Consider the following 24,039-nt stretch of genomic DNA (forward strand, 5'->3'; position numbering starts at 1 on the left):
CTGAGGCAGACACACTCTGAGACTTGCTCTGTCCATTTCAATCTCAGGAGCCTGGCCATGAGGCCAGACCCCATAACCACTCCTCGTGACTGAGGCAGACCTGTCCATCCTGGCAGGATGTTCATTCATGGGGGTAAACAAAGGGACCTCATGCTTTCCTGGCTGAGTTAGGGCTCTACCTCGAGGGGTAGCATTTGTTCGGCTGCGGAGAGAAAGGACTCAGGGGACACAGGAGCTGTCAGGACAGCCCGGGAGCAGCCAGCCATCAAGAGATCTGAGTTCTCTGCCTTATTGTGGCTTCAATTTGATTCTTTTGGGTTTTTCTCACAGACAAGTGAGCTGTCTGGAACTAGTCACCATGTTTTCCCAATCAAGGCTCCTAATTTCTTTCTTCTGTCTTCCATCACTGGGTGCCTAGAAGTGGTGGCAAGGCAGAATCCTGCCTCCTTCCCAGTTTTGACAAAAATCTTAACGTCTCACCACTGAGTGAGACTGTTGGTGCAGATGTTTGATGGATAATTTTTATTAAGTGATGGCGTTTCATTGGCTCCAATGTCGTCTTATTTATAAGTAATAATAATAAGTGTTGGGCTGGATGTGGAGGGTGCAGGAATGAGGATGCTGAGGTAGAAGGATTGTGAGTTCAAGGCCAGTGGGGCTGCAGGTGAGAGCATGTCTCAAAGATCAAACACTGAAAGAAAACAGGAGAAGAGATGAATTTAACTTGCTTCTTTTTCTGCATCTGTTAGATGAACCTTTACTCTGTTGACATGCTGAAATATACAGATGGATTGTTCTAATGTTGAGCCATCTTTCTGTTCTTGGGACAAACCCAGCTTGGTCACAGAATGCTGGTTTTTGGCCACTCAATATAATTTTTGTATGTAGGCTCATCATATAAGACTCTGTACTCTCCTTTCCGAATTTTGCTCATGGGCAGTGAGGAGAAGGGTCTTTTTGTTCTTAAGGGTGTGTTGGGCTTATAAACAAGGAAGCTGGGGCTAGTTTTGTCTTTTCTTAAGGGGTTTGTGTGAGATTAGCACTCTCGGCTCCCTGGGTATCCATGGAAGGCAGTCACTCACCAGGGAGAACTTTGGGGACTATGTACACTGACTTTAAAAAAAAAAACGCACTGTCATCTGTCTCAATATGTATTTCCCCCTTTCTTTAGGGTTTAAAACAAACTCTGGCAAGTTTTATTAAAGAAAAAAATGTCTCCTACTTAACTTTCTCCAGTGTGTGCTGGCGTGCTTCTAATAATATCAGGAGCCCCCAGATCAATGGCAGCCAGTGTGTGCGTGCTATAGTATTTTCTTCATGCTGTGCCCAATTCAATATTATTGCCACCGTGTTGACGGGCAATACCTTTGATCCATCACTGTGTTAGCTTTCCTCTAAGCTGGACAGTTGGTGAGCATGAACCTCTGTCCTTTGATCTCCCTGATTATCTTCAGAGTCTGTTCATAGCCCAGCACGTACTTTCTGCTGCTAATTAGTTGGAGCCGAGGGTTGATCACCTCCAGAGCTTGTTTCTTTTGGCTGCCATCTTTCTGCCTTAGGTGTAGAACAGCCCCCAAACAAGATGGCTGGCATGTGAGAAAAACTTTTGGTTTGCTGAGAAAGGGTCTTACTAGGTAGCCCAGGCTGTCCTTGAACTCACAGATCTCTTGCTTCAGCCTTCCAAGAGGTTCAGGGATTGAAGGCATGCACTACCATACTCGGCTTTATTTGGTCTTACATTTTGCTAAGACCTTTTGGCAGTTATGAGTTTACAGTTTCTTTATAGCGTTTGTTTGCAGCTCTGACTTCCGTACTCGCTCACTGGCTCAGCCATGATCCATTTTAGATGTCTGTCAGCTTCATTGGCCATCAAATGACCTTCCAGATCTTTCTATTGCATAATATTTTCTACTTCACTGCTGCTTCTGTCTTTTTTGTGCATTTCTTTCTACTTATTTTGGATGATCCTGTTGTTCTTTTTCCGATGTATCCACAAGAAGGAGAGCTAGGCAGGCATGGTGGCTCGCACCCTTAATCCCAGCATTCGGGAGGCAGAGGCAGGTGGATCTCTGTGAGTTCCAGGCCAGCCTGGTCTAAAGAGTGAGTTCTAGGACAGCCAGGGCTATGCAGAGAAACCTTGTCTTGAAATAGAAAAACAAGGATAGCTAACCCAGTTAGTTAAAGTAAGTTATCCCTGAAGATCCTGTGTGAAAGAGGACACAGCTCTCTCACCCCTTTTCTTCTTCCCAAGGGCAACTGCTCACAGCACAGATGTCTTGTAGGCAAATGAGATAAGGTTTCTAGGAAAGGAGACTAAGGCATGTCTGCCCAGGAGGCTTGAAACACGGGGGTGAGGGTAGGGGGTAGGTGGGTGGGGTGGGAGTAGGGGGTAGGTGGGTGGGGTGGGAGTAGGGGGTAGGTGGGTGGGGTGGGAGTAGGGGGTAGGTGGGTGGGGTGGGAGTAGGGGGTAGGTGGGTGGGGTGGGAGTAGGGGGTAGGTGGGTGGGGTGGGAGTAGGGGGTAGGTGGGTGGGGTGGGAGTAGGGGGTAGGTGGGTGCGGTGGGAGTGGGGTAGTCAGGTCTCTAGCCTTCCCTGCATCTAGCCATGGTTTTCCTAGAATCTAGTGAGCCCAAGGTCACTCAATCTTGAGGTCGGGAGAGCAGGAAGCCCTGAGTTGCAAGGCGTTGGCTGGCTCTCTAGGGAGCAAAGCCCATGACCTGTTGGAGGGGGGTTGGTGGGGGTAGGGCTCGGAAAAGCTTCCGTCCTTCCTGCTTATGTCTGGTGCCTGTATTCTCTGGCCTAATTCAGGATGGAGTTTTCCTGCTGGGAACAGTTCCGAACTTGCCCCTGTTCCCAGTCCAGATCATTTAACCTTTATGCTTCAAGAGGCCTAGCTCTGGGCCTGGTTGCCTACCTAGGAAGAAAAGGGGGACAGTAAAGAGCTTTGGTTCTTATGCCCTGTCCTGGGGCCCCAGTGCTCCCCGAGGCAATAGCTCTCCACCCTCCAAAGGATCTGCTCGGAGGGATGTGGCATGGACCTTGCTTCAGAGAGTCATATGTGTGTACCCTGAGAAGGGCTGTTCTCACAGTGTCCCCTCACTCATCCACAGCTGGGGCCTCTGTGGTCGTAAGAGCCTGTGGGTCAGAGAAAGGAGTTGGTGGGAGGTGAATGAAGAAGGCCAACGGACAAGGTTCTTGACAGGCTGACAGAATATATGTTTGCTCAGAAAGAATGGCTGTGGATACCTGAGGGTCAGGGCACTAGGGAGCTTCCTTCACGAGGGCTCTCTGTTAGCAGGAATCAGATTCATGGAAATGTATCCTGCCCTGGCTAGGCCTCACCTCATCAATGTCTGCCTTCCAGCTCCACAGTGGCAGTCCGAGTCCCACAGCAGGCTCATTCCCCAGCTTCGCCTCCTCCGAGCTATCTACCCACCCACCTTCAGGCCCTTCTTCCTTTGGTCCAGACTTCTGCCAATCATCTGATCTGGATATTCTAAAAGGCCAATTCTATGATTTCCTAAGAGGGTGTTTTTGTTTTTATCTTTGTTGTTGTTTGTTTTGTTTTATTTCATGTTTACACCCTAGCGGAATTTTTTTCAATGTAGGTAAGTTTATATGTCAACATAGTCCTTTGGCAGATAACCTTGGTTTCGACCTCCAAAGGATGCGTCTACTCTTCCCCGTAGATGTAGTTTCAGATTGCTTCGTTGACCTTGACCTGGATGAGTTGTCCCCTTTGGACAGTCTCTACCCACTTTAACACCCATCTCCACCACCCCTCCTGTGTCACCATGCTGTGTGGATACAGTTGGACGTTTCTTGTTCCCGTGGACTTGGCCTTGTGTGGCCTTGAGAGCAGAGGGTTGGCGGTAGTGATGTGTGTTCCTCCCAGTCTGTCAGCTGTCAACAAGTTTACTGTTTAATTCACCAACTGGGGAACCAGCATCTTATTCACTCTAAGTCAGAAACCCATAAATTCCTGGACCCCTGGAAGGTTTCTACATCAATCACCAATGAGTGAGTCCTCCATGTACAAAGTGTCATCAAAGACATTGGCCTAAGACAGACGAACCCAGAGACTCCATTAGAACATTCTGGAGGGTATCTTTTCTCCTGGACTACACTGCAGGGGCCAGAATGTTGGGAGAGTAGAGCTGCCTGCTAGCCTGCTTGCATCATTGGTCTTGAATCCTCTTGGCCTTAGGCCCTCTCCCAGGCCTAACCTTAGCTGAACCCCTCCAGGATGCTCTCAAGGGGCCAGTCTTCTGCTTTCTGGGTCAGAGAATTCTCAGGATGGGAGAGGTCCAGGCTGGTATCTGCTTCTTCTGGAATTTCCCATTTCCTGGGAAAGGGGGAACTTATGTTTCTGAAGGTTTTAACAGAAGTTTGTGGAAATTACTTATGGGGCTGTATAGATGTCTGGGTCTTCAGAATTCTGGGCATTTTGCGGGTACCAATCACTTACTGCCTCAGAAAAGATTCTTTGATGTATGGCTGAGGCCCTTTCTTACCAGAGAAATCACCCACAGTGATCTCTTGCCTTGTCCTAGGAGCTGAGCTATGCAACATCCCTGGCTATGAACACGCATGTAAACTGTTCCCTGCTAGGCTTTTACTCTGGCTTCCTTGACATATCTTTTGTTTATGTATTGATACCATACCTTGATATATATTCCTAGCTGGATGGGACTCACTATGTATCTCAGGGAGGTCTCGGATTTGTGATCCTCCTACCTCAGCCTCCTGTGTGCTGGGATTATAAGAGTTAGCTACAATGTTCATCTCTGAATCCACCTCATAGCCATTTGACTGTTGTCTTCCTCCCAGAACCTTGGATTCTTGTTTAGCTCCCAGTGGGAGACTCCGCACATGGAAGGGCTTTGGAAACATTGTCTCACTTGTACTTAGTGACTCTTGTTCAACAGTGTCCCACAATTCCTTTCACCCAAGCCCGTTATCCTGGCTTTGTAAATCTACCCCTTAGCTTAGGTGTCAGACTTTGGGTGCGAGTGTCGGTGAAAATCAGAAGCAGATGGCCAGGCCTTGCTCCCCACTGGATGCACACCTGTCTTAGTTGGGATAGAGGTGGGCTGCGCTTACAGAGCAATTTCTGGCCTATCGAAGCTCGCCCTGGTACCCACCCCCTAGCCAATACCCCATAAAAGTGAAAGAAACAACGGACACAAGTTTGCTCAAGTGACACAGTTCAATAGAATCTCTAAAACTCTAGGAATTGAACAGATAAAATACCTCTGGGCTATTTTGTTACAAAATATTTGCCATTTGGATTAGTTACTGAGTGCGGCCACCCTGCCTGTCCCCAGAGAGCTGTCACTCCATCTGGTGAGGGGTAAGCAGGGAGGAGAGGTACCTCTGGAAGATGGACAGCTGATGCAGGGACGGACAGATGGATGACATCAGGAACCTCTACTGGGTAACAGAGACATCCTGGCACACTTTGGACATTGGGGTGGGGGAATCAAAGACCCAGGACTAATACATATTTGTGGGAGCAAGACATCTTTGCAGACGAAAAGACAGACAGGCCAGCTCCCGGGAAAGGCTGCCAAGACAGGACTACTTTAGGTGGGATTGCCTAAAAGGAGGTAAGGAATCTGGTTTCACCTCCCACTTGATCCTGGAGTTGGGGCCAAATGGACAAACCGGAAGAGGGGCCCAGGCTCCCCAAAATAAGGCCTAGAGAGCTGATAGACCGGGGCATCTTAGGGAGCTTGGATCTGGGAGCTTAGCTAGCACTCCACTGCTCCCTTAATTTTGAGACAACTGGAGTCTCAAGAGCCTCTTTCTGGGCCTCTACCAAAAAATGGAGGCCCTGCCACGGCGGGTGGGAGGATTTTTCTCCCAGGTCTCTAGGGACTAAGATACAGGTGAATTCCACCATTTGAAGGTTGGCTGATGCAACACACACAGGGACTCTAAGTTCACCTGACCAGTAAGGTGGGCCAGTTCCTTCCTGCTCTGGGCTATTGGGGCTCAAAACCCTGACAGCTCAGGGTTGCTCCATGCTAGGACCCCAAGCAGCGTGGCTTCCTGTGCAGGACTTTGCTCTGCCTAGCAGGGAGTGGGTGAACTACTGTAGCAACCCTAGCGAGCTAAGCCTCTGCCTGGAGGAAAGGTACACAGTGCTGAGACTCTGGGTTCTCAGAGCCTGCACAGGTGGGCCAGCCCCCAAACCTCTGCTGATGCTGGAGCTCATCTGAGAGCTCATCTGAAAAGTCGGGCTTCAGCTGAGGTGGGAGGGACAGAGGGCACTGTTAGCAGGAAGCCAGGTGTGAGCAGGGAGCAGGGCTTGGCAATGGGAACTGGGCTATCCAGGGCTATGTCCCTTTTATCAGCCCTTGACACCACGGCCTCTACTCCAGAAACATGCTTAGACACATCTATAACTTACACTCCTTCATACCCCACGTCCTCCTTATTAGCCATGAATTCCCCTCTATTTCAGTGCCCTCCAATCACAATCAAAGCTTTGTGCTTTACCTAGTCTCGAACCTTTGTTCTCCAGCCCAGATGGGTGAGATGTCTAAGCACGGCACCTATCTGTCAGCTGTTCCAGTCTGACAGATTCTGATGATTTTCTGAAATATGGGTGCTCCAGGAGGGCCCAAGGCAGCCAACTCAGAAAAATACAGGCAGGGAGCCTCTGAGGAAATAGTATATTGGCCAAGAGTTACAGGAATAGGACAGAAACATCCTGGGTGTCGTCATAATGACCTCTGGATGAAAACGCACACGCATACACATTCATTCACATACATGCACATACATGCATGCATGTGAAATGGGGACATTTGGCCCCTCTAAAAGCCTCCTATCTGGTTCAGGGTACTGAATCTCGGGGTGGATAGTAGGGACCAGGAAAAGTCAATTTTTTTTTTTTTTGGTTCTTTTTTTCGGAGCTGGGGACCGAACCCAGGGCCTTGCGCTTCCTAGGTAAGCGCTCTACCACTGAGCTAAATTCCCAGCCCCTCAATTTACTTTTGACTATGGCCACGTTCACTGTGCCTGTAGCCTCTTGGGAAACTTTAAAAACAGGCTTTGAGGAGGAGGACATCTTGAGGATGGTCAGAGATTGCTGTTGGCACAGGACAAAGGAGACTGGCCTGGCTTGTGACAGGTGGTCCCTGAAAACAGCATGAAGGTGACAGCCCATGATATCACCCCTGAAGTCTGACTCTGGGGCTGCCTCATCTGTCTGGGGCTCTGTAGGGCCAGGGCTACCTGTGCTAGCAGACCTGGCAAGCCGACAAGCTCTCCCTGCTCAGCTCTGTCTGCAGTTTGGAAGGTCCAGGAAGTCTAGGCCACCCCTGCTGGAAGCCAGCGTACATTTTCCAGGGAGGAAATGTTTCAAGGGTAGGGCAACAGGGGTGGCAGAGTGACTCTGGAACCCCACTGCTTTGCCTTGTCTGTGTACACAGAGGCCGCAGAGTCGTACACCAGGAAGTCCTGCTCCAGGCCCAGTCACACCTCTGTTGGCCAAACCAGCATGTCATTCCCTTTGCTTCTGGTTCCACAAGGAAGTCATCAACCTGGTTCTCACATGTGTTTATGGATAACTGCCTGTGTACACTCAGTACTGGCCAAGTGTTTAAGGCTAGAGAACCAAGAAATGTTCTTAAAAAGTGCACTTTGCAGACATGACCTCACCGTTTCAGGGCCATGTTGAACTGACCCAGATAAACCTGAATACCCCAATTCCTTCTCTTTCTTGGATCTTTCCTGGGTCTAGGGGAGGCAGGAGAGCAGACATGGTTAAGGGAGCCAATGTCCCTGGGGAGCTAAGAACGAGTTTCCTGACTGTAGGTTTGGATAACAGGACACAGCAGACAAAGCTCCCTTCTCCTACTATGTTTAGACCTCTCCAGGGAGCCAGGGATAGCATTCCTTGATTCAGCTTGGTCATAGATACACCTTATGCTGGGGTAGCCTGCCCCGTCCTAGGGTGTGCTGCTGGCAGGTCCAGCCTTTTGCTCTTGTCCACTGGCCCAAGACATGGACACTAGTAGACCAAGATGGTCAGCCCATCAGCCCCACAGGCCCCTTGGCTCCTTCGATGTACAATCTAATTAGGGGAGCATGGTGAACACAGAGGAGAAGGCCCATCTGGCCATGTGGCACCCCTGGAGAGAGTGAGAAAGTGGTATGTTTGTGGTGAGGTACTCAAATCACGTAGTGAAGGATGGTTGGGTCAAGCAAACCATCTTGCCAGGGCATTCTCTTTTCACGACAGTGACCAGTGGCCAGGAAGGCATTATGCCAAGATGTGAGGAGTGCCAAGGAGCAGCCCAGATTCCTGAAGGACAACCCACTGGAACATCGGGGTGCTAAGGGTCTACACCAGGCTCCTGGAGCCACTGGAGTAGCGGCGCCGGAGTAGCAGAGAGCCTGGTGGGCAGAACTGGTGAGGGTGGTTGTATGGGGGTGGGGGTGGGGGCAGTGGAGGCTGGTGGATGACCTTAACTGGGGAGCCCGGACCACGCAAAGGTGTGGAGCCACAGGAGTCTGAGGAGGATGAGGCATAGCAGGACAGAGCCTGGCTCAGCAGGGGCTCCATGCGGGCCAAGCAGGGTTTATCCAGGACAATGACCTTGACAATTTGCTGGCACTGTACCAGGGTGCCTGGGGGTGTGGGTGGTGGCAGTGGCAGTGGCGGGGGCTGCTCCCTCAGGGGACTAGGCTGTGGGTCTGGTGGCAACGGTGGTGGTGGTGATGTTGGTGGTGATGGTGCTGGCGCTCCCCTCTCGACCCCCAACTTGGGGCTGTGCTGGAACGTTTGAAGCCTGTTGTGAATTGACACCTAGTTTAGAAACAGCCAGAGAAGCATGAAATGTTACCACTAATTCCCAGCTGCTGGGGCTGGCCACCCAAGCCTCCCAGAACCTCCCTTCAGACCTCTCCTGCTCTTCCCGGCTTTGACCCTCTAACCCCCATCTCCCATCCCCATGCTGGTCTCTTCACCCACAGGGAAATGGCTTCTCAGACCACTCTTTTGTGGTAGCATGGAGAATACCAACCACCACCGCTCTCCATACCACAATTGCACCTCCTGTGAGATGATTCTGCAGGGCAAAGTCCTCCCTATGTACTCCCTCTATCCGATGCACCTGAGAAGCAGCACCATTCCCCTTGTGTCTCAGGGTGTGATTAAGGAGGAAGCCTCATCACTACCATTAAGGTGCCCAGAATGCCAGGGAACCTTGAAGGGGGTCCTGTGGACCTAACCTGCCCTGTCCTACTACAGTCCTTGAGGCCTTTGCATTTGAGAGATGTTGAGATAGTCAAGGGCAGAGTCAAGTCCCCATCACCTTCCTGTCCCCCTCAAGCTGAGAGATGGAGAGATCCTATCTTGATCCCCAAGGTCAGGAGCAGGTGGCCAGGGCAGATTCATCATAAGAACTTCACGTTAGAATTGCTGCCCAGGCTAAAACTACTGCAGTGGCAGCCTTTTCCTTCCCACAGACACTGAGGGGCATTGCATCCTCAGGGCATTGCTTCCGAGTCTCCAGCTAACAGGCTTCCGAGTCTCCAGCTAACAGGCTTCCGGGTACCAGAGATTCTCATCCAGAGAAGTGCATTAGCATCAAGGTGGGTATTGGTGCTAACATCCTGACTCCCATCTGTGAATCAGAGAGCCTGCTGGCAGGCCCATGATTCTTCAGACACTTCTAAGAAGACCCTTCTACCATGCTGGCCCTGATTCCTCTCGTTAGACCCCTGTTTGTGGTCTGTCTCTGGTGTCTTAGAGCCATGCCATGTTCTTGTCTGTCTGTCTGTCAGTCAGTCTGTTTGTCCGTCTGTGTCCAGGATGTTAATAACTCTTCTAATAAACTCCTTATCCCACAACAGTCTGTCCCTCTTGAACCTGCATCTGAGACCCATTATGTAGGCCTAGGAGTATGAACACATCTAGCGCCCTCTTGCCAGCAGAAGAGGCAGAGGAAATGGACCCGAGGGGATGAGAATGACGTAATTCTTCATCCTCATCCTGTCTCCCTAGCTGGTAGCTAACTGTGAGACACCACCATCTCTCCAGACACATGGGCCTTGCAGGTGCAGCTGGGATCCTTCTCTCTGGAGATGCTTTTTCCTGGACCTGTCTATCCTCAGGTTCCACCTTGTAGAGCCAACTTCTCAGGCACAGAGGGGTGGGCTGAAGCTGCAGGGGAGAAGTCCTTACTCCAAGCCTGGGCCAGAACAACTCACACTCTCTCAGAACCCCAGAGCAGCATTTACCAGTCCTGTTTACTGTCTAAAACTGTAATTTCAGAGACTTGCCCCCTCCTTTTCTAGACGTGTGCAGTCTCCCGTGAGGCTTGCTAAGTTGTCACTAAGATCCTTAAGCCCCAGCTCCAAAAGCAGTCAGTTACAAGACTTTCTTCTCCCTCTTCTCCCTCCTCCTGGGCAGCATTCCCCAGGCTGGAAACCACCCTAGGTGAGGTGTTCAGAGTTCTTTGCTGTTGAGACACACAGCCAGCAGAGGGCATGGCCGGCATCTCTGTCCTCTCAGGGGATGTCATAGGCAGAAGGGCACATTACCACCGCTAATGCAGGGCACAGGCTAATCTTATATCTACCAGGATTCTGAATAAGTCTCCAGGAGAAATGGCCAGAGACCACCTGACCAAGCTCATCCTCTTTGCTTTCCCACCCACACCTCACAGCACCCCTGTGCCTAGTGCACCAATATTGGGCTACGTGGCCCAGGCCAGTGAGCCTTCCTTCTCCCTCATCCCACCCATGCCGCCCACACCTCGGCCTGCAGACAATTTCCATTTCCTCCAAATGAGTGACAGTCCCACCCCAGCTCAGATCCTTTAAGATTCAGTAAGTGAAAAGTCTGAGAGAGAGAGGGAGAGGGAGAGGGAGAGGGAGAGGGAGAGAGGGAGAGGGAGAGGGAGAGGGAGAGGGAGAGAGAGAGAGAGAGAGAGAGAGAGAGAGAGAGAGAGAGAGAGAGAGAGAATGAACATGAGTAGCAGACACAATAGCTCAGAGAAGATGGAGGAGCGCCTGCCACAGGGGCTTGGCCAAGCAATGCCAGAGGAGAGGGAGCTAGGGCCAAGCCGAGAGGCCATGGGGTGGCCAGATTGCCCTCTGTTTAAGGAAGCAGAGGCTGGCAGGATCCCTGGAGCTAGCTGGAGGGGCAAGGCAGCCTTGCAGATAGCCATGTGGCCCCTTTGGGCAGCTAGGAGGGAAGGGGGGCACCATGTGGCTGGTCCTCCCTGGGTAGCCCCAAGAGGATGAACCGGAGGGCTGGTGACTAGGGTTATCTGCAAGGCTGAGAATGGGCAGCTGCAGGAAGATGCGGGCGCAGGGCAGGGGATGGAATACCCACCCTGGGGGCTGTTCAGCTGCTGGGGCGGGAAGCTCCTCCGGGTAAAGGTGCCTCCTCCAGAAACACGTGGGGGGTGGGGTGCAGGGACAGAGAGAAACTGAACTCCCAGGTATCCTGTGGCTCCCCAGGGCTTGGCAGGCTGCTGGGTGGGTATCTCCCTTACATGTAGGGGAGCCCTCCCGCTGGGGGCATGAGAGAGGACTGTCTATGAGCAGCTGGTGGTCCTGAAGGCCTGGCAGCCGAGGAGAGGGTCTATATGGGAGGCAGTGTATGCTGCCTTTAGGGGCTGCTAGAAGCCAGCTGTTACTTCTAGGTTCCTGTCCCTTGTGGCTTGGAGATGGCATCCTCTCCTCCTCCAGCGAGGAGGGTCTTTAGCTTGATCAGCTCATCCCCCAGGAAAACCTCGGAGGTATCCTACCTCTGCTTGGCCTCCTTTTCTCCTGTGCTCACCCCACCCCAGGGCCAGCTTTCCAGAGACAGTTAGTTGTTCCAGGGAGAAACTCCTTCTCACTGTCTCAACCCCGGTCCTCCAGTTTCCCCAGGAGGAATCCAGATGACCCTAGGAATGATCATGGAGAACTTGGCTTTGGGATGACTTTGGGAGGGAGCGGGGCTCCCTGTTTAAGGAATGGGAGGACCTAGAAAGGGACCAGTGGGTTTCTGACACGCCACAGCCACGTATTTGGGGGGTAGCGAGCAGTGTGTTGGGGTGGGAGGGCAGTGGGTGTGCAAAGAGTGTGGAAGGGAGGGCCGCTACTGTTCGTGGGTTTATCTCCCCGGGCTGGGCTGGGGGTTTGGCCCTGGAGGGCAGTGGGCCGGGTCGGCTGGCTGGCTGGGGAGCAGTTGGGCAGTGCTTGTGGCTTAACTAGGCGCTGGATGAGTGTTACCCATGCTAGCAGTAACTTTTAATTGTATCTCTTGAAATTGGTAAAATGGTGAGTCGGGCTGGGGAGGCATTGATTAATACCTGAGAAGAGAAACAACAGAGATGTGAGAAGAGGGACAGGGGGTCACAGGGTCACTCACCTGGATGCCACCAGGCCTCCACTTACCTCCCCCGAGCTCTCCGTCGCTTTCTCTCCTGCCATCGCTTCCCTCTTGGCTTTGAATGCAAACAGCACAGGACTCATTCTCCACCAGCCCTGCCTGGAACCCTTGGCCCTCTTCCTCCCCATCCGGCATCTCTGCCCCTCTGGCAGGCATGGGTATCAAGACTGTAGGTGCCACGCACACTCCACTGGGGAACCGCCTGGCATAGCAGGTGGGGTATCAGGAGCCTCACCTAGGAGCTGTGTAATTTTGGGTAGGGTGCTGTACCTCTCTGGGCCTCCACAGACTAACAGGCCCCTGGGATTCTTTCTGACATTTGTACAGGGGAATCATTTTCTCCCGGTCAAATCCTTGCCAGTATGATCTGGGAAAGGTGGGCTTTGAGTGGGCCCTGATTTAGAGTGGGCGCCATATCAATCTGCTTCCTTTCCCCCATAGGTCCCTTGAAGGAGGGGCTGTCATTCACTATGGTCACTGTGACTTAGTGGTATTGTGGAGTTTTGAGGATCTACAGACCCGTGGCACATCCACCATGGCGCTTGCCAGCCACAGAGTGGCTAATGGCCTGCAATTATGCCTACAGCTTCTCACCACTGGGTATGCATCAGGGACCCTGTGGGCCCCCAGGAATGGCTTGATGATGCTTCCTGGCTATGGTCTTCTTAACCTGAGCTCCTTGAGTTTCTTACTCCCCATCCCCCGGATGGCACTTTTCAGCCCTCTGCTTCCCAAAGTGCACGGGAAAGCTGTACACTCAAGGATGCCGTTGGCAAGTCCCTGGAGATTCACATCCCGATCTGACAGGGGCTTGCAGCTCCCACTAGAGAAGTTGGAAGGATGAGTAATCTCAGCTGCGGACGGATGGTAAAATCCTGGCAGCCCTGAAGGTGAGTGGTGACCCCTATCCTGTGCCCTTAGAAAGTGAAGGGGGCTATAGGTTTAGGTGGGTGGTATTCAGTTCTGGCGACATAAGATGCATATGGATGACATCTCAGAGAGATGCTTTCCATAGTAGAGAGCCCGGAGCCTTACTGGGAAAGGGAATGGTATTTGTTGGCTGGTCCCTGGGATGCTGTCTATCCCTACTCTGGCAATGGGACCAGCGGAGAGGTATGGAGGGCTTGGGACTGTAGGAACACTGTGTTCTTAGCTTAAGCAGCTCTTCTGTGCCTGCGGATGCTCAGACTGCTCGCTCTGTAACCTGAGTGTTGGATGCTAAACTGAACGTATAGGCTAATGCACGAGCTGTGCATGAAGTTTCTGAATATCTCCTGTTTCTCTTCTGATTTCTCCATATTTGGGGTTATGAGGGCTGTGTGTGTGTGTGTGTGTGTGTGTGTGTGTGTGTGTGTGAGCGTGCGCGTGCACACGCATGCAGAGCCCACCTCCCACACTCTCTACCATGGGTAAGACTGAGGTAGCTGGCAGAAAGGACAGAGTCAGGCAAGGCTGAGCAGGCTTCAGGGGCTGAGCAAAAGGAATACTAAATCCTAAGCTCTCTCTGACTCCACTTGGCTAGAGAGGAAATTTAATCTGAAGAAACCACTTTAAATAGACTTTGAGGCTCGTCTGGATTGAAGCCAGGCTCTTGGCCTGACTCCAGGGGCAAGTAGTGACATTTTATATACAGTCCTGCACTTTGGGACAATTTACATTTCTCTGTCACCTTCTCCCACACCGAGCTAAGAACTAAAGGGTAAGGACACAAGTTTGGAACTTCTCCATGGAAAGAAATAGGGGGAGAAACAGCGCAGCCCCACCCAAAGCCCCCAGAGCCAGGTGCGGGACTGTGGTGACCTCTGCGTGGACTGGGTAAGGGGATAACCCAGGCTCACCTGTGGGTGATCCTTGCTTTGACTGTGGGTCCCCCTGGGCTCCAGCAGACCTTGCAGAGAGTGTCTTTGTTCCCTGCTGCCTCTCCAGTTCCCCTAAGGAAGGGAGAAACATGAACAGAGGCAACATCACAGCCTGGCCCTGGTGAGCAAGGGGATGTGGAGAGAGCAAGAGGAGGTGAGGAGAGGCCTTCCACTCTCACAGCAGCTTTGGGAACACTGAGAACCAGTTAAACCTTTCTGGCATCTCTATCTGTGAGAGATGATGATGGCCAGATTTGCTTGACTGTCTGAGGGGTCACGAGAGACTGGTGTGGGACAGGAGGTAGATTGCTGGGATTGGCACCCCTACTGATGGTTCTTAGGGAGGTTCCTTAGCCTTTTTAGTCCTTTTAGTCCTCACACGAGGAGACAGACGGGCTCACTGTCCAATGCCATTAGGAAGATGTCCTGAGGTGAAACATAGTGAATCCTTACTTGGACAAGTTTCCATGCATTGGTATTAGGACAATGTGGGAGACAGTGTAACATAGTCCCTAGACACAGTTGGTCACATCTAGTCTGTCCACCCACAAGTAGCCGGATTGTCGCCCCACCCCACAGCTGCTGAACTTCCTGCAGGATGTAGTTCAGTGCTTCCCCAGGAAGTAGATTCCAAAACCCGTGCGGCTGGGATACTGGAGCCTCTCTGTACCAGTAGCTATCCAGTTTATTCCCCCAGTGGCTCTAGGGAAAGGCTAGCTGCCATCCGTGTTGATTTGACAGGAATTATTAAAGCATTCTCTTAGCTTCTTGGTTCCATGGGACATGATTCAAGTTTCCTTTATTAAAAGTATCCACTTGGGTTCCATTTGCTGTTTCTCTGGCTGTTGAGAATCAGGGGACACTGAGCGGTAAGTGCCCACACCAGCAGTTTGCCCTCGTTCCCTGACCACACCATCCCCCACGTGCATGCGGTCTTACTCAGCTCAGCGTTAGTTGCTTGCTGGTCCCCAGGGCCCTCCTGGCTTTGGGGAAATTTGTGCTCTAATTACACCCGAGTCCAGGGGGCCTGGGTATGTTGTTCTCTGTCACTCACTGTGAGAACTTGGACTCCCCTTTTCAGCTCTGCTGGTCTCAGTTTCCTTGCTTGTACCAGGAAGGGAACAATATGCACACCTGGGAAGTTGTAGGAATTACATAATGGGTCCTGTCCCCTGCCCAGGGCCAGTCAGGCAGCAGGTACTGAAAGGGCAGTGTCTGTGGTTTCTGTTTACCTCCTCACTGACTCATCTTCTCTCTTGCCTTCCTCCATGGCAGGCCCTCTTCTGTCATCTGCAGTCACCCCACTTTCCTTCATTTAAGGACCAAAGGCCAGCCCTCTACTCATGCCCCTCTGGTTTCCTTGTCCCCCAGTCAGCTGCAGAGGCTGTTTTCTACCCGACCTGTTGCTGCAATGGATTCTGACTGGATCTGCTCTGAGCATGGACTTCTGAGCTGCTGCCAGGACAGAAGGACAGAGCTTCCCTCAGCGGACCGGAGGCCAAGTGGGCAGTGGCTCCAGAAGTAGTTTGGAGCCATTTGTGATGTTCTGACCCGGAGAAAAGTAAATCCAGTTCAAGATACACCTTTAAGAATGTCCAAAGATGAATAGCCAAACCGGGTCCTGTATGTAGCTCGTCCAACCCTTGAAAAGAATTTGTTTGGGACACCCCTAAGTCCAAGAAAACCGATGTTGTACAAAGCTAGCATACATTCAGTGCACCCCGGGCCCCAAGTGGCAACTCCTTCCTGATGGGTTTCATTTTAGCCCAATTTTGAGTGTTTTCTTCGGAGATTATGCACAAAACCTCCTACTTCAGTCTCATAGTAGAAAGACCATGGGCTAAGCCACAACTCAGCTTTAGATGCCACTTCTGCCTGCCTGCTAGCACTGGGTACTGTCTCTGAGCCTCAGCCCTCAAATGGGACAAAACAGCTCCCTTGTAGGCTACAACAAATATAGGCAGGATCTCTCTGAAGCGTCTCACGCCTGGAACTGGGTTCGCTCTGCCTGGATCAGCTCCCTTGGCTGTCCCTTGGCCAACACAGAAATGTTCTGGGTGAGAAAAGCCCGTGCGCGCCCAGTAGCAGCTAGCAGATGTGCGTGCACATGTATGTGCTCTGGGAGGTGGGGTCACTTCAGCTGTGAAGCCATCCCACGATGGGACGGGATGTTGCAGTGGGCTTAGGAGTGCAGGGGAAGGGAGTGGGGCTCATGTTGGGGCAGTGCAGACGGAGGCAAGGGTGGATGTGTTTCCAGACTGCCTTTGAGGACCCCATCTCCCTGCCTGGGGAGTCGGGGACCATCCTTACATTCTATCCGAATCTGCTCCAGCTCTGTCACCTCGGCGATGGACTCCTTCAGGTCTTCCACGAACTTCTGCATCTCGTCGGAGCCCAGGGCGCAGAAGTGCAGCACCTGCTTCTTCTCGGAGCCCGAGAGCGGGGTCGCCAGGGTGATACCATGAGAGTAATCTGGAACCCAGTGATAGGCCACCAGTGAGCTCCCTGCATCAGGGAGGCTCGGGCAGCTAGGTGCAGGGAGGGCTGGTGTTTGCGGGGAGCTCCCATCCTCCAGGCCCCTGGACTCACACTCGTTCTCAAAGAGGTGGAATCGCATGCCTAACAGGCCGACCGCTTTGCAGAAGGTGTATGTGAAGGAGCTCTTCTTCTTTGGACACAGCTTGAGAATCTGCTCGGGGGGAGGGACAGACACAGGTGAGTGGGCTCCTGTAAATACTCGTGCATAGGCAGGCCACAACACCCAGAGCGAACATTGCCAGTAGACAAAGACGCACACCCATTCACATCAGAACATCCCCCCCTGGGAGGTGCACACACACAGGCCGTCACTGATTAAAACCCACCGGAACCCATTAACTTCTGCATTGGAAGTCCCGGCCTGTAAGTCTTCTCAGATCTAGCCTCTACCCCACGTTGGCTTTATGCTGGCCTCCCAGTGTCCTCCATTTGTAGCTTGAAGCAGCCTAACTCAGTTCTATGACAGCCATTCCCCTTCTGCGGCTCTCCCTGCAGCTTTCTGCACAGCCAGCTTCTGCTCCTTATTTAAGTTTACCCAGCTGCTCCTTAGAGAGGGCTTCCTTTCAAGATCCCATTAAACCCACAAACTAAGAGCAAGTCCCAAGTCTCCTCTGCCACCCCATCACTCTGTCCCGCCACCATTTTACAGATTTCATAGCACCCCTACCATCCGATATGGTTCCATTTGTTTTCTTTCTGTCCTTTCCTTTCTTTAAAAAAAATGTTTCTGCCTAAAATGAAAGATCCTCTCACCAGCTGCTCAATATGTAAATCTATATTTTATTTAGTACCTCTTATGTGCTGGGCCCAGTGGATGCAGAGGGAAGGCCGTGAAAGAGCTCTGCCCTTGAGGGGCCCATTCGATGGTGGGGGAAGATAGCTAAGAACAAAGTCCCTCTGCCCACCCAGCAATAGCAAAGCAAAGCAAGGCACAAATGAGGTAATTTCAGAAACTTGGATGTGTTTTGATGAAAGTAAGATAAAATTAGAAATCGAAAGTTCTCCAGGCAGACTGCTTTGCTTGGGCAAGAGGCCACCTGGGAAGGCCACATTCAATTAAAGACCTGCTTGAAGAGAGGGAGGTAACCACACACGGAGAGACACTTTTGAAGGGGAGGGAGGGAGGGAGCAGAGGTCTGGGCAGCGGGCAGCAGCTCCTGGGGTCAGGTGTTAGGGCGATCCAGGGGTGTGCAGCAAATGAGCTCAGAGACCTCTGGGGTTGGGGAAGCCTGGGGCTTCTTATCCTGCTGAAGCCTGGTAGAGGGTAGGCTCTGATATGCACTCCAGAAAGGTACCGCTGCTGTGTGGAAGTGGCAGGAAGGAGACAGGAGGGACTGAGAGGAGCATTTTAACATCCTGAGTAATACTCCATATTGCAAAGAGAGGAAGCAGTGCGCATGACTCTGTGTGTGTGTGTGTGTGTGTGTGTGTGTGTGCGCGCGCATGTGTGCTGGTTATTCCTAGACCCAATGCTCCTGCAGGAGTAAAGGGCTACTTAATACAAACAGTACCAAGTGTCACTAAGAAGCATCACTAACTAGCATAACTAGACTCGGGGCTTCAGTAAGGGCCTGAACGCAAACTTCCACTGTATTACGGAAGAGGGCAAGGGTGGGAACAAATCCTCCGAATGACTGCCTGACTGAGGGGCAAAACTGAGCTCCAGGCACTGCCTGTGTCCCCAAACCCCATATAACCTGCTGTGAGGGGATGGATGCTAACCCTGTCTTCTCAGGTTGTTCCCTCTGAGTAGGGCTCAGTTTCCACCTCTTCCTAATGGCTTAGTGACTGACAGGCACCAGGGCGCTCGGTATTCTGGCCACAGAAGGAGGACTTGGGCCAGATCCGCAGGATGGGAAGAGTGAGAGGTGCCTCTGTGGGGTCCTGCATAGGTTTCCCTGTGACTCATTCATGAAGGAGAAGGGCTGAGAGGACAGCTCTAAGGAACTCATTCACCTCATTCACCGTCCCTGCACAGTGGGATGGATGACTGACTAACTAATGGAACACCTGCTTTCAGAGAGAAATACACCACACGTACACCACCCAGCCTCTCCCTGGATAGTATGGGACAGTGGCCTTCGAATGACCTCCAAGGCAGGACTGTGGCACCAATGATGAATGCCTCACTCCAGATTTTTGGTATCAAGAGAGGCAGGTTGTCTAGGGTCTGGTTCACTTTCACATTGAGCTGTCTCTGTGCCTCAAGTTCACGGTGCATCACATAGGAACCAGCGTATCCCATATCCACAATTGTAGTCTTGGTCCACCCCGCCCAGTGCTTCCCTGCTTAGCCTTGTCTTGCTCAGTCCCAGTGGTCAGGGATTCAGGAGAGCACCAGCTTCACTTGTCCCCTGCCCTGGCCTGTACTGCTCACCACCAGCAGATCGTTGAAGAGGAACACTTCTCTCTGGTGGGCGGCTTGTTTCTGTAACTTGTTCACATCGGTCACCTCGAAGAGCCGGCTACAGCAGACCAGGCGGCGATGTGGCATGGACAGCACCTGGAACCCAGATAGGGCTCTACAGTGAAGCCCCCAGACACCCCAGGCCCCTCTTCAAGCCAAGGGCACCATTTTCTAGGGAGCGGGCGTGGGCTCTGCTCCTATGGGAAGGACAACACTTGATACTCGACCCCTCATCTGAGGGCCGCTATTCCCTTCATAATGCCTCCGGGACAGCATCAGAGAAAGGATTTGTTATGTTCGTGTAATGAGATCCAGGGATGAAGAACAGACATTGAAATAAGACTTCAGAGTGCTCAAAATCTACCATCAGCCTTTCCCGGGCTGTGACTACGCATGCACGAAATCCTCACCCGTGTCTTTACTGTACACCCATGTGCGAGTGTGCAAGGGAGAGGGGAGTAAGGACCCTGGGATCTGCTCCAGCAGCTGAAATATCAACTGTCAGCCCTGGCTGTAGAGTCTGTGCAGGGATAGCCTTCCTGCGGGGAGGAGGGCGTTCACAGGCGGAGCTCACAGCCCCCCCCCCCCAGTGGGAAGGTCATGAAGCTCCCCTGACTTGCCTGCACTCACTGTAAGGTGCCAGTAGCATAGAGAGCCACTGGGGATGCTTAAAATGCACTGCACACTAGAACACGTGTCCTGGGCCCAGGTTGCCGCAACCCACAGTCTACTCAGGTCATTTCCTGCCTGTCTTCTCATCTGGACCATGCAGGCATTCGTACTATCCACAGCCTCTTAGGAAGAGTTTCCTAAACTTCTGACTGGCCATCTACGTGCTTCAACCTTACATCACTGGTCAGTGACCTCACCCTAACAGCAGCAGGGGGCAAAAGGAATGAGGAAATTACACAAAGGGGAAAGGGCTGAGTGCCCGACACACAGCGCAAGCTCACTCCACGGCTAACAGAGAGGAGACTTTGCAAAAGGTGAGGGAGAGGTTGGGGGGGAGATTTCAGGAAGAAAGACAGGGCATGAAGTGAAGATGGCTGGCTGGGTAGCTCACCACAGGAGAGGAGCTCAAGAGCTCCAGGGAGTGCTGCTTTATGTGTTCACTTACCGTCTTCATGCCCACGATGGACTTCTCCACCTTGGTGACATATGTGACATGGTCCTCATTGGACTTGAGCTCCTTCTGCTGGATCCTTTCATAGATGCCTACCACCAGCTCCCTGGGGATGTCAGCGCCGTCATCCACACCTACCAACATGGACCGGCCAGAGCCTCAGACAAGAGGGACACGGTTTCCCACCACAGTGAGGCACTAGGGAGGTGACGGCTTTGTGTTTTGTCTCCAACCTTTACCAACTGACTCCACACTCCCACCAAGGGAAGATACACTTTGCAGCCATGTCTGCTAGTGTCCTCTGCACCAGGCTCCTAGGCCTCTCTCCTGTTTGCTCCAGGCTCCTGCTAAGGTCTTTGCTTCTGCTCCTCTATTGTCCTCTGTGTATTTGCCTTGACCTCCCCCCCCCCCCGTGTCTCCCCTCGAGCATGAAGAGCACGTTTTAGCCTCTTTGGGTTGTTTTTCTCTCTGCGTTTTCGCCTCGCCTTTAGCTGGGGACATGGTGCCAAGGGGCTTGTGGAATGGGTGACAGGAATCTTCCCTCAATGGGAGCTTAAGAGCCGAGCAGGAAGCAAGCGGGGCCAATGCCTGGTGGTAGCACAATCAGGAGAGCCTCCCCTGTCCTGCTTCCCAGTGTTCTAGGCTGCTAACCTTTGGTGAGCCAAAGAGATACTGAATGGAAATAAAGAGTGGGCCGACGGAGTAAGGAGCAGGAAGAAGATGTGAAAGGTAAGGCTGAACATCTTCCAGAAGGAAAAAAAAATGGCGGTGTAGAAAACTGCTATAAACGGTCAATGAAACAGGATTCTGACACCCAAGTTACAGGAGTTAGGGGAGGGATAAGAGCATGGAGAAGTCACGTGATCAGTGCAGCGCACTGGGTGGCTTCTGTATCCATAGCCTTTCTTCAACCAATTGTCAATCAAAAGCATTCCAAGATCTGCATTTGTCCCAAACATGGGCAGATGTGTTTCTCTTGTCTTTATCCCCTAAAGTGTTTACACATTTACATGGTGTTTGGCTTTATGACTCATCCAGAGATGACAGAGTATAAAGGGGTGTGTGTGACGGATATATGCCAGAGTTCACACACACATGCACATGCACACACACATGCACACACATGCACACACACGAAAATATGCACACACACAAGCACGAAACCTGAGCACCCAACAGGGTCCTAGAGACAACTCCTTGGAGATGTGGAAGGATAACCACATACCAGAAAACTTCACATAGCTGGACATGTGTTTCTAGACTAAAATGATTGACCCTGAACTACAGTGGATGAAAAAGCCATACCACTGTGAAAACTCTATACGGAGACAAACAGCAGAAGAACCTATAAGCTTTCAGACGTGGAGGACAAATAGCCTTCTAGAGGCCAGGATGGCAGAGCAGCAGTTCTGGTGACGCAGAGTGGGGTGGAGCTCACGTCTAACCTACATATTTCCAGGCTGGGTTCTATTCTGGTTAGCGCTTAATAACCCATGAAGGAAGAAGAAGGCAGATGCAGAATTTCGGTGGCCAGTTTGTCTCTGGAATGAGAAAGCTGAGATGTCCAGGGACCAGGCAGGCAGCACAGGAGATGCCAGGGTGACCTGGGCACGGAGAAGAAACACCCCGGGGCACAGCCCGGACGTGAAGCACTGACACTCAGGGTCTGACAGGTGTTTTAGTGGTGGAAACATAGGAGCCAAATTGAAAACAAAGGGAAACATCAATCCAAGGAAGACAGAAAACGGTAGCCATGGTACTCTGAAGTGTGCGCTTTGGGCTGTGTTTGCTCAAGCGTTCCTATCCCGCACTGGTTATAGTAGCAGTGGATAAGAAACATGGTTAAACCCTAAAAATAGAAAATTTAAACAATGCTTAAAATAAAAATTTATTAAGTAAAAACCCTCAAACATTACAGTATATGCACTGTGTGAGTCCATTTCTGTACCTCAGGGAACGAGAAGGCTACTGGACGTCACCAGAGGGCATGACCGTGGTAAGCTCAGACAAGTGTCTTAGGCGAGATGGGCTGAGAGAGAAGGTTCTGGGGTGATGGAAATGGCTCGTTAGTACACACAGGAGGGACCACACGGTGTCTGTGATAGAAACTGTCATATTTATACATCTTATATGGTCTTTGTTTATAACGAGGGATTGGAAGAAAGAAACACCATGTCATTTATTGATGTGGAAGGAACACTAAACACATAGCCAACAGGCTGGGGACATAGCTCAGCAGAAGGGGGCTTGTCTAGCATTCCTGAAGTCCCTGTCTTCTATCCCAGCACCATAAATAAATCAATAAACGACTGAAAACTATTGAAATTGTGGCTCGAGGGAATGGCAGGTGACAGGAGCAGTAGTAAATCTTTTCAGTAATAAACCTTGTAGAATGATTTTACTTTATTAAATACACACATGCATAACTTTGATTGTTTTTTGTTTCATAGTTTGGAGACCAAGTATCATACTCTAGTCCAGGCTGGCCTTAAACTCACTCTGTAGCCCAGGCCAGCCTCTAACAAGCAGCAATCCTCCTGCTTCATCCTCTCATGTGCCAAGGATTACAGGCGTGTTGCATCATGCCCAGCACTTTCGAATTGTTTTTTTTAATGCCCAGAGCTCTCAGTGTTACATGCATCATACGCCGATAGGTTTGGTCTGGTGCCTGTGAGAGATGCCTGGTATTGATTAGAAAGGTTTCTCTGCTGGATGCTATCAAGTAACTGCAAGGCTGAATTGGGAAAAAAAAAAAACAACAAAAAAAAAAAACCCCAAAACAAAACAAAACAAAACAAAAAACAAACGAACAAAAAAAACAAACCCCAGACAACTCAGAACCCAGAAGCTTTATTCGAAATCCTTTCTCTCTTATGTCACGAGGTGAGAAGGGCTGGTCCCACTCAGACACCAGGCTAGTACCAATGACCCTGAGGTCACCCGGTGGGGATGGGCCTCAGTATACAAAAGGCAGATGGTGTTGCTATAGGGCCCTGCTGCTTTGAGTAGGGCTATGGTACCTGGAGACTGTTTGCTGGAAAGTAGGCAACTTTCCCAGCCTGCTAGGGGCGACCAGGTCCTCAGGGACAAATAACACCTGCAGTTAGAGCTCATATTCACGGGATTAACAGGAACAGGACTGGGCTGCTCTGTGCATCGCCCTCATCCCACCCACCCAGCCCAGCCTCCTTACCTCGAAGGTTCCGGATAAAATCTTCCAGCATCATCTTCCGGTCAGGCTTGATGTTGGGGCTGTACATGTCGGTGTTGAGGAGGATGATGGCGAAGGCCAGGATGAAGATAGTGTCTGGGTTGTGGAATTGTTGCACCACCTCAGGATTGCACATGCAGTAGCGTTGGCTGGCGGGGGATGGGGAGGGCAGGACCATGAGTTCCCTTGTCACAGCTCTTGAAGGATTTTGGTATCAGGGATGCCACTGGCTGTCCACCCTCCAGTACCCACCTCCCACTTGTGGTTAGTAAAATAGGCTGTGTGTAGGTAAGCAGGGAGCATCCACTGGTAGGGTCCCATGTGGCTTCCAGCTTGGAGGACTCACTAGAGGTTTCTGTTTCTCTGTTCTATTCAGCCCAGTTTCCTGCCTATAGGAGAAGGGCTTCACGGAGCTGTATCTCTGGGCCCAGACTCCTGGCAGCTTTACTTCACTACTTCTGTTTCCCAGGAATCAGGGATGCTTGCAGGATGGGGAGAG

At 51.5% G+C, this 24,039-nt stretch overlaps 1 protein-coding gene across 8 annotated transcripts in view; it reads right to left on the minus strand.

The window, feature by feature from the left end:
* Nucleotides 1–5,189: 5,189 nt before the first annotated feature.
* Nucleotides 5,190–24,039, minus strand: part of Iqsec3 (IQ motif and Sec7 domain ArfGEF 3) — a 96,192-nt gene continuing 77,342 nt past the window's right edge. For 2 of the 8 annotated variants that reach the window (XR_015685712.1, XR_015685710.1), the window contains 9 exons: nt 23,523–23,689; nt 20,324–20,463; nt 19,177–19,302; nt 16,851–16,950; nt 16,572–16,733; nt 14,241–14,333; nt 12,408–12,457; nt 11,356–12,322; nt 5,190–8,820 (listed from right to left, as the gene is read on the minus strand). Coding sequence is in view for 4 of the 8 variants with exons in the window: in XM_087658391.1 (XP_087514517.1) it covers nt 8,356–8,820; nt 12,408–12,457; nt 14,241–14,333; nt 16,572–16,733; nt 16,851–16,950; nt 19,177–19,302; nt 20,324–20,463; nt 23,523–23,689 (1,303 nt within the window). In the remaining 4 variants the exon portion in view is untranslated. 8 annotated transcript variants of the gene reach the window in all.

Source organism: Rattus norvegicus, chromosome 4, assembly GCF_021556685.1.
Source record: "Rattus norvegicus strain SHRSP/BbbUtx chromosome 4, alternate assembly SHRSP_T2T, whole genome shotgun sequence".
NCBI lineage: Eukaryota > Metazoa > Chordata > Mammalia > Rodentia > Muridae > Rattus > Rattus norvegicus.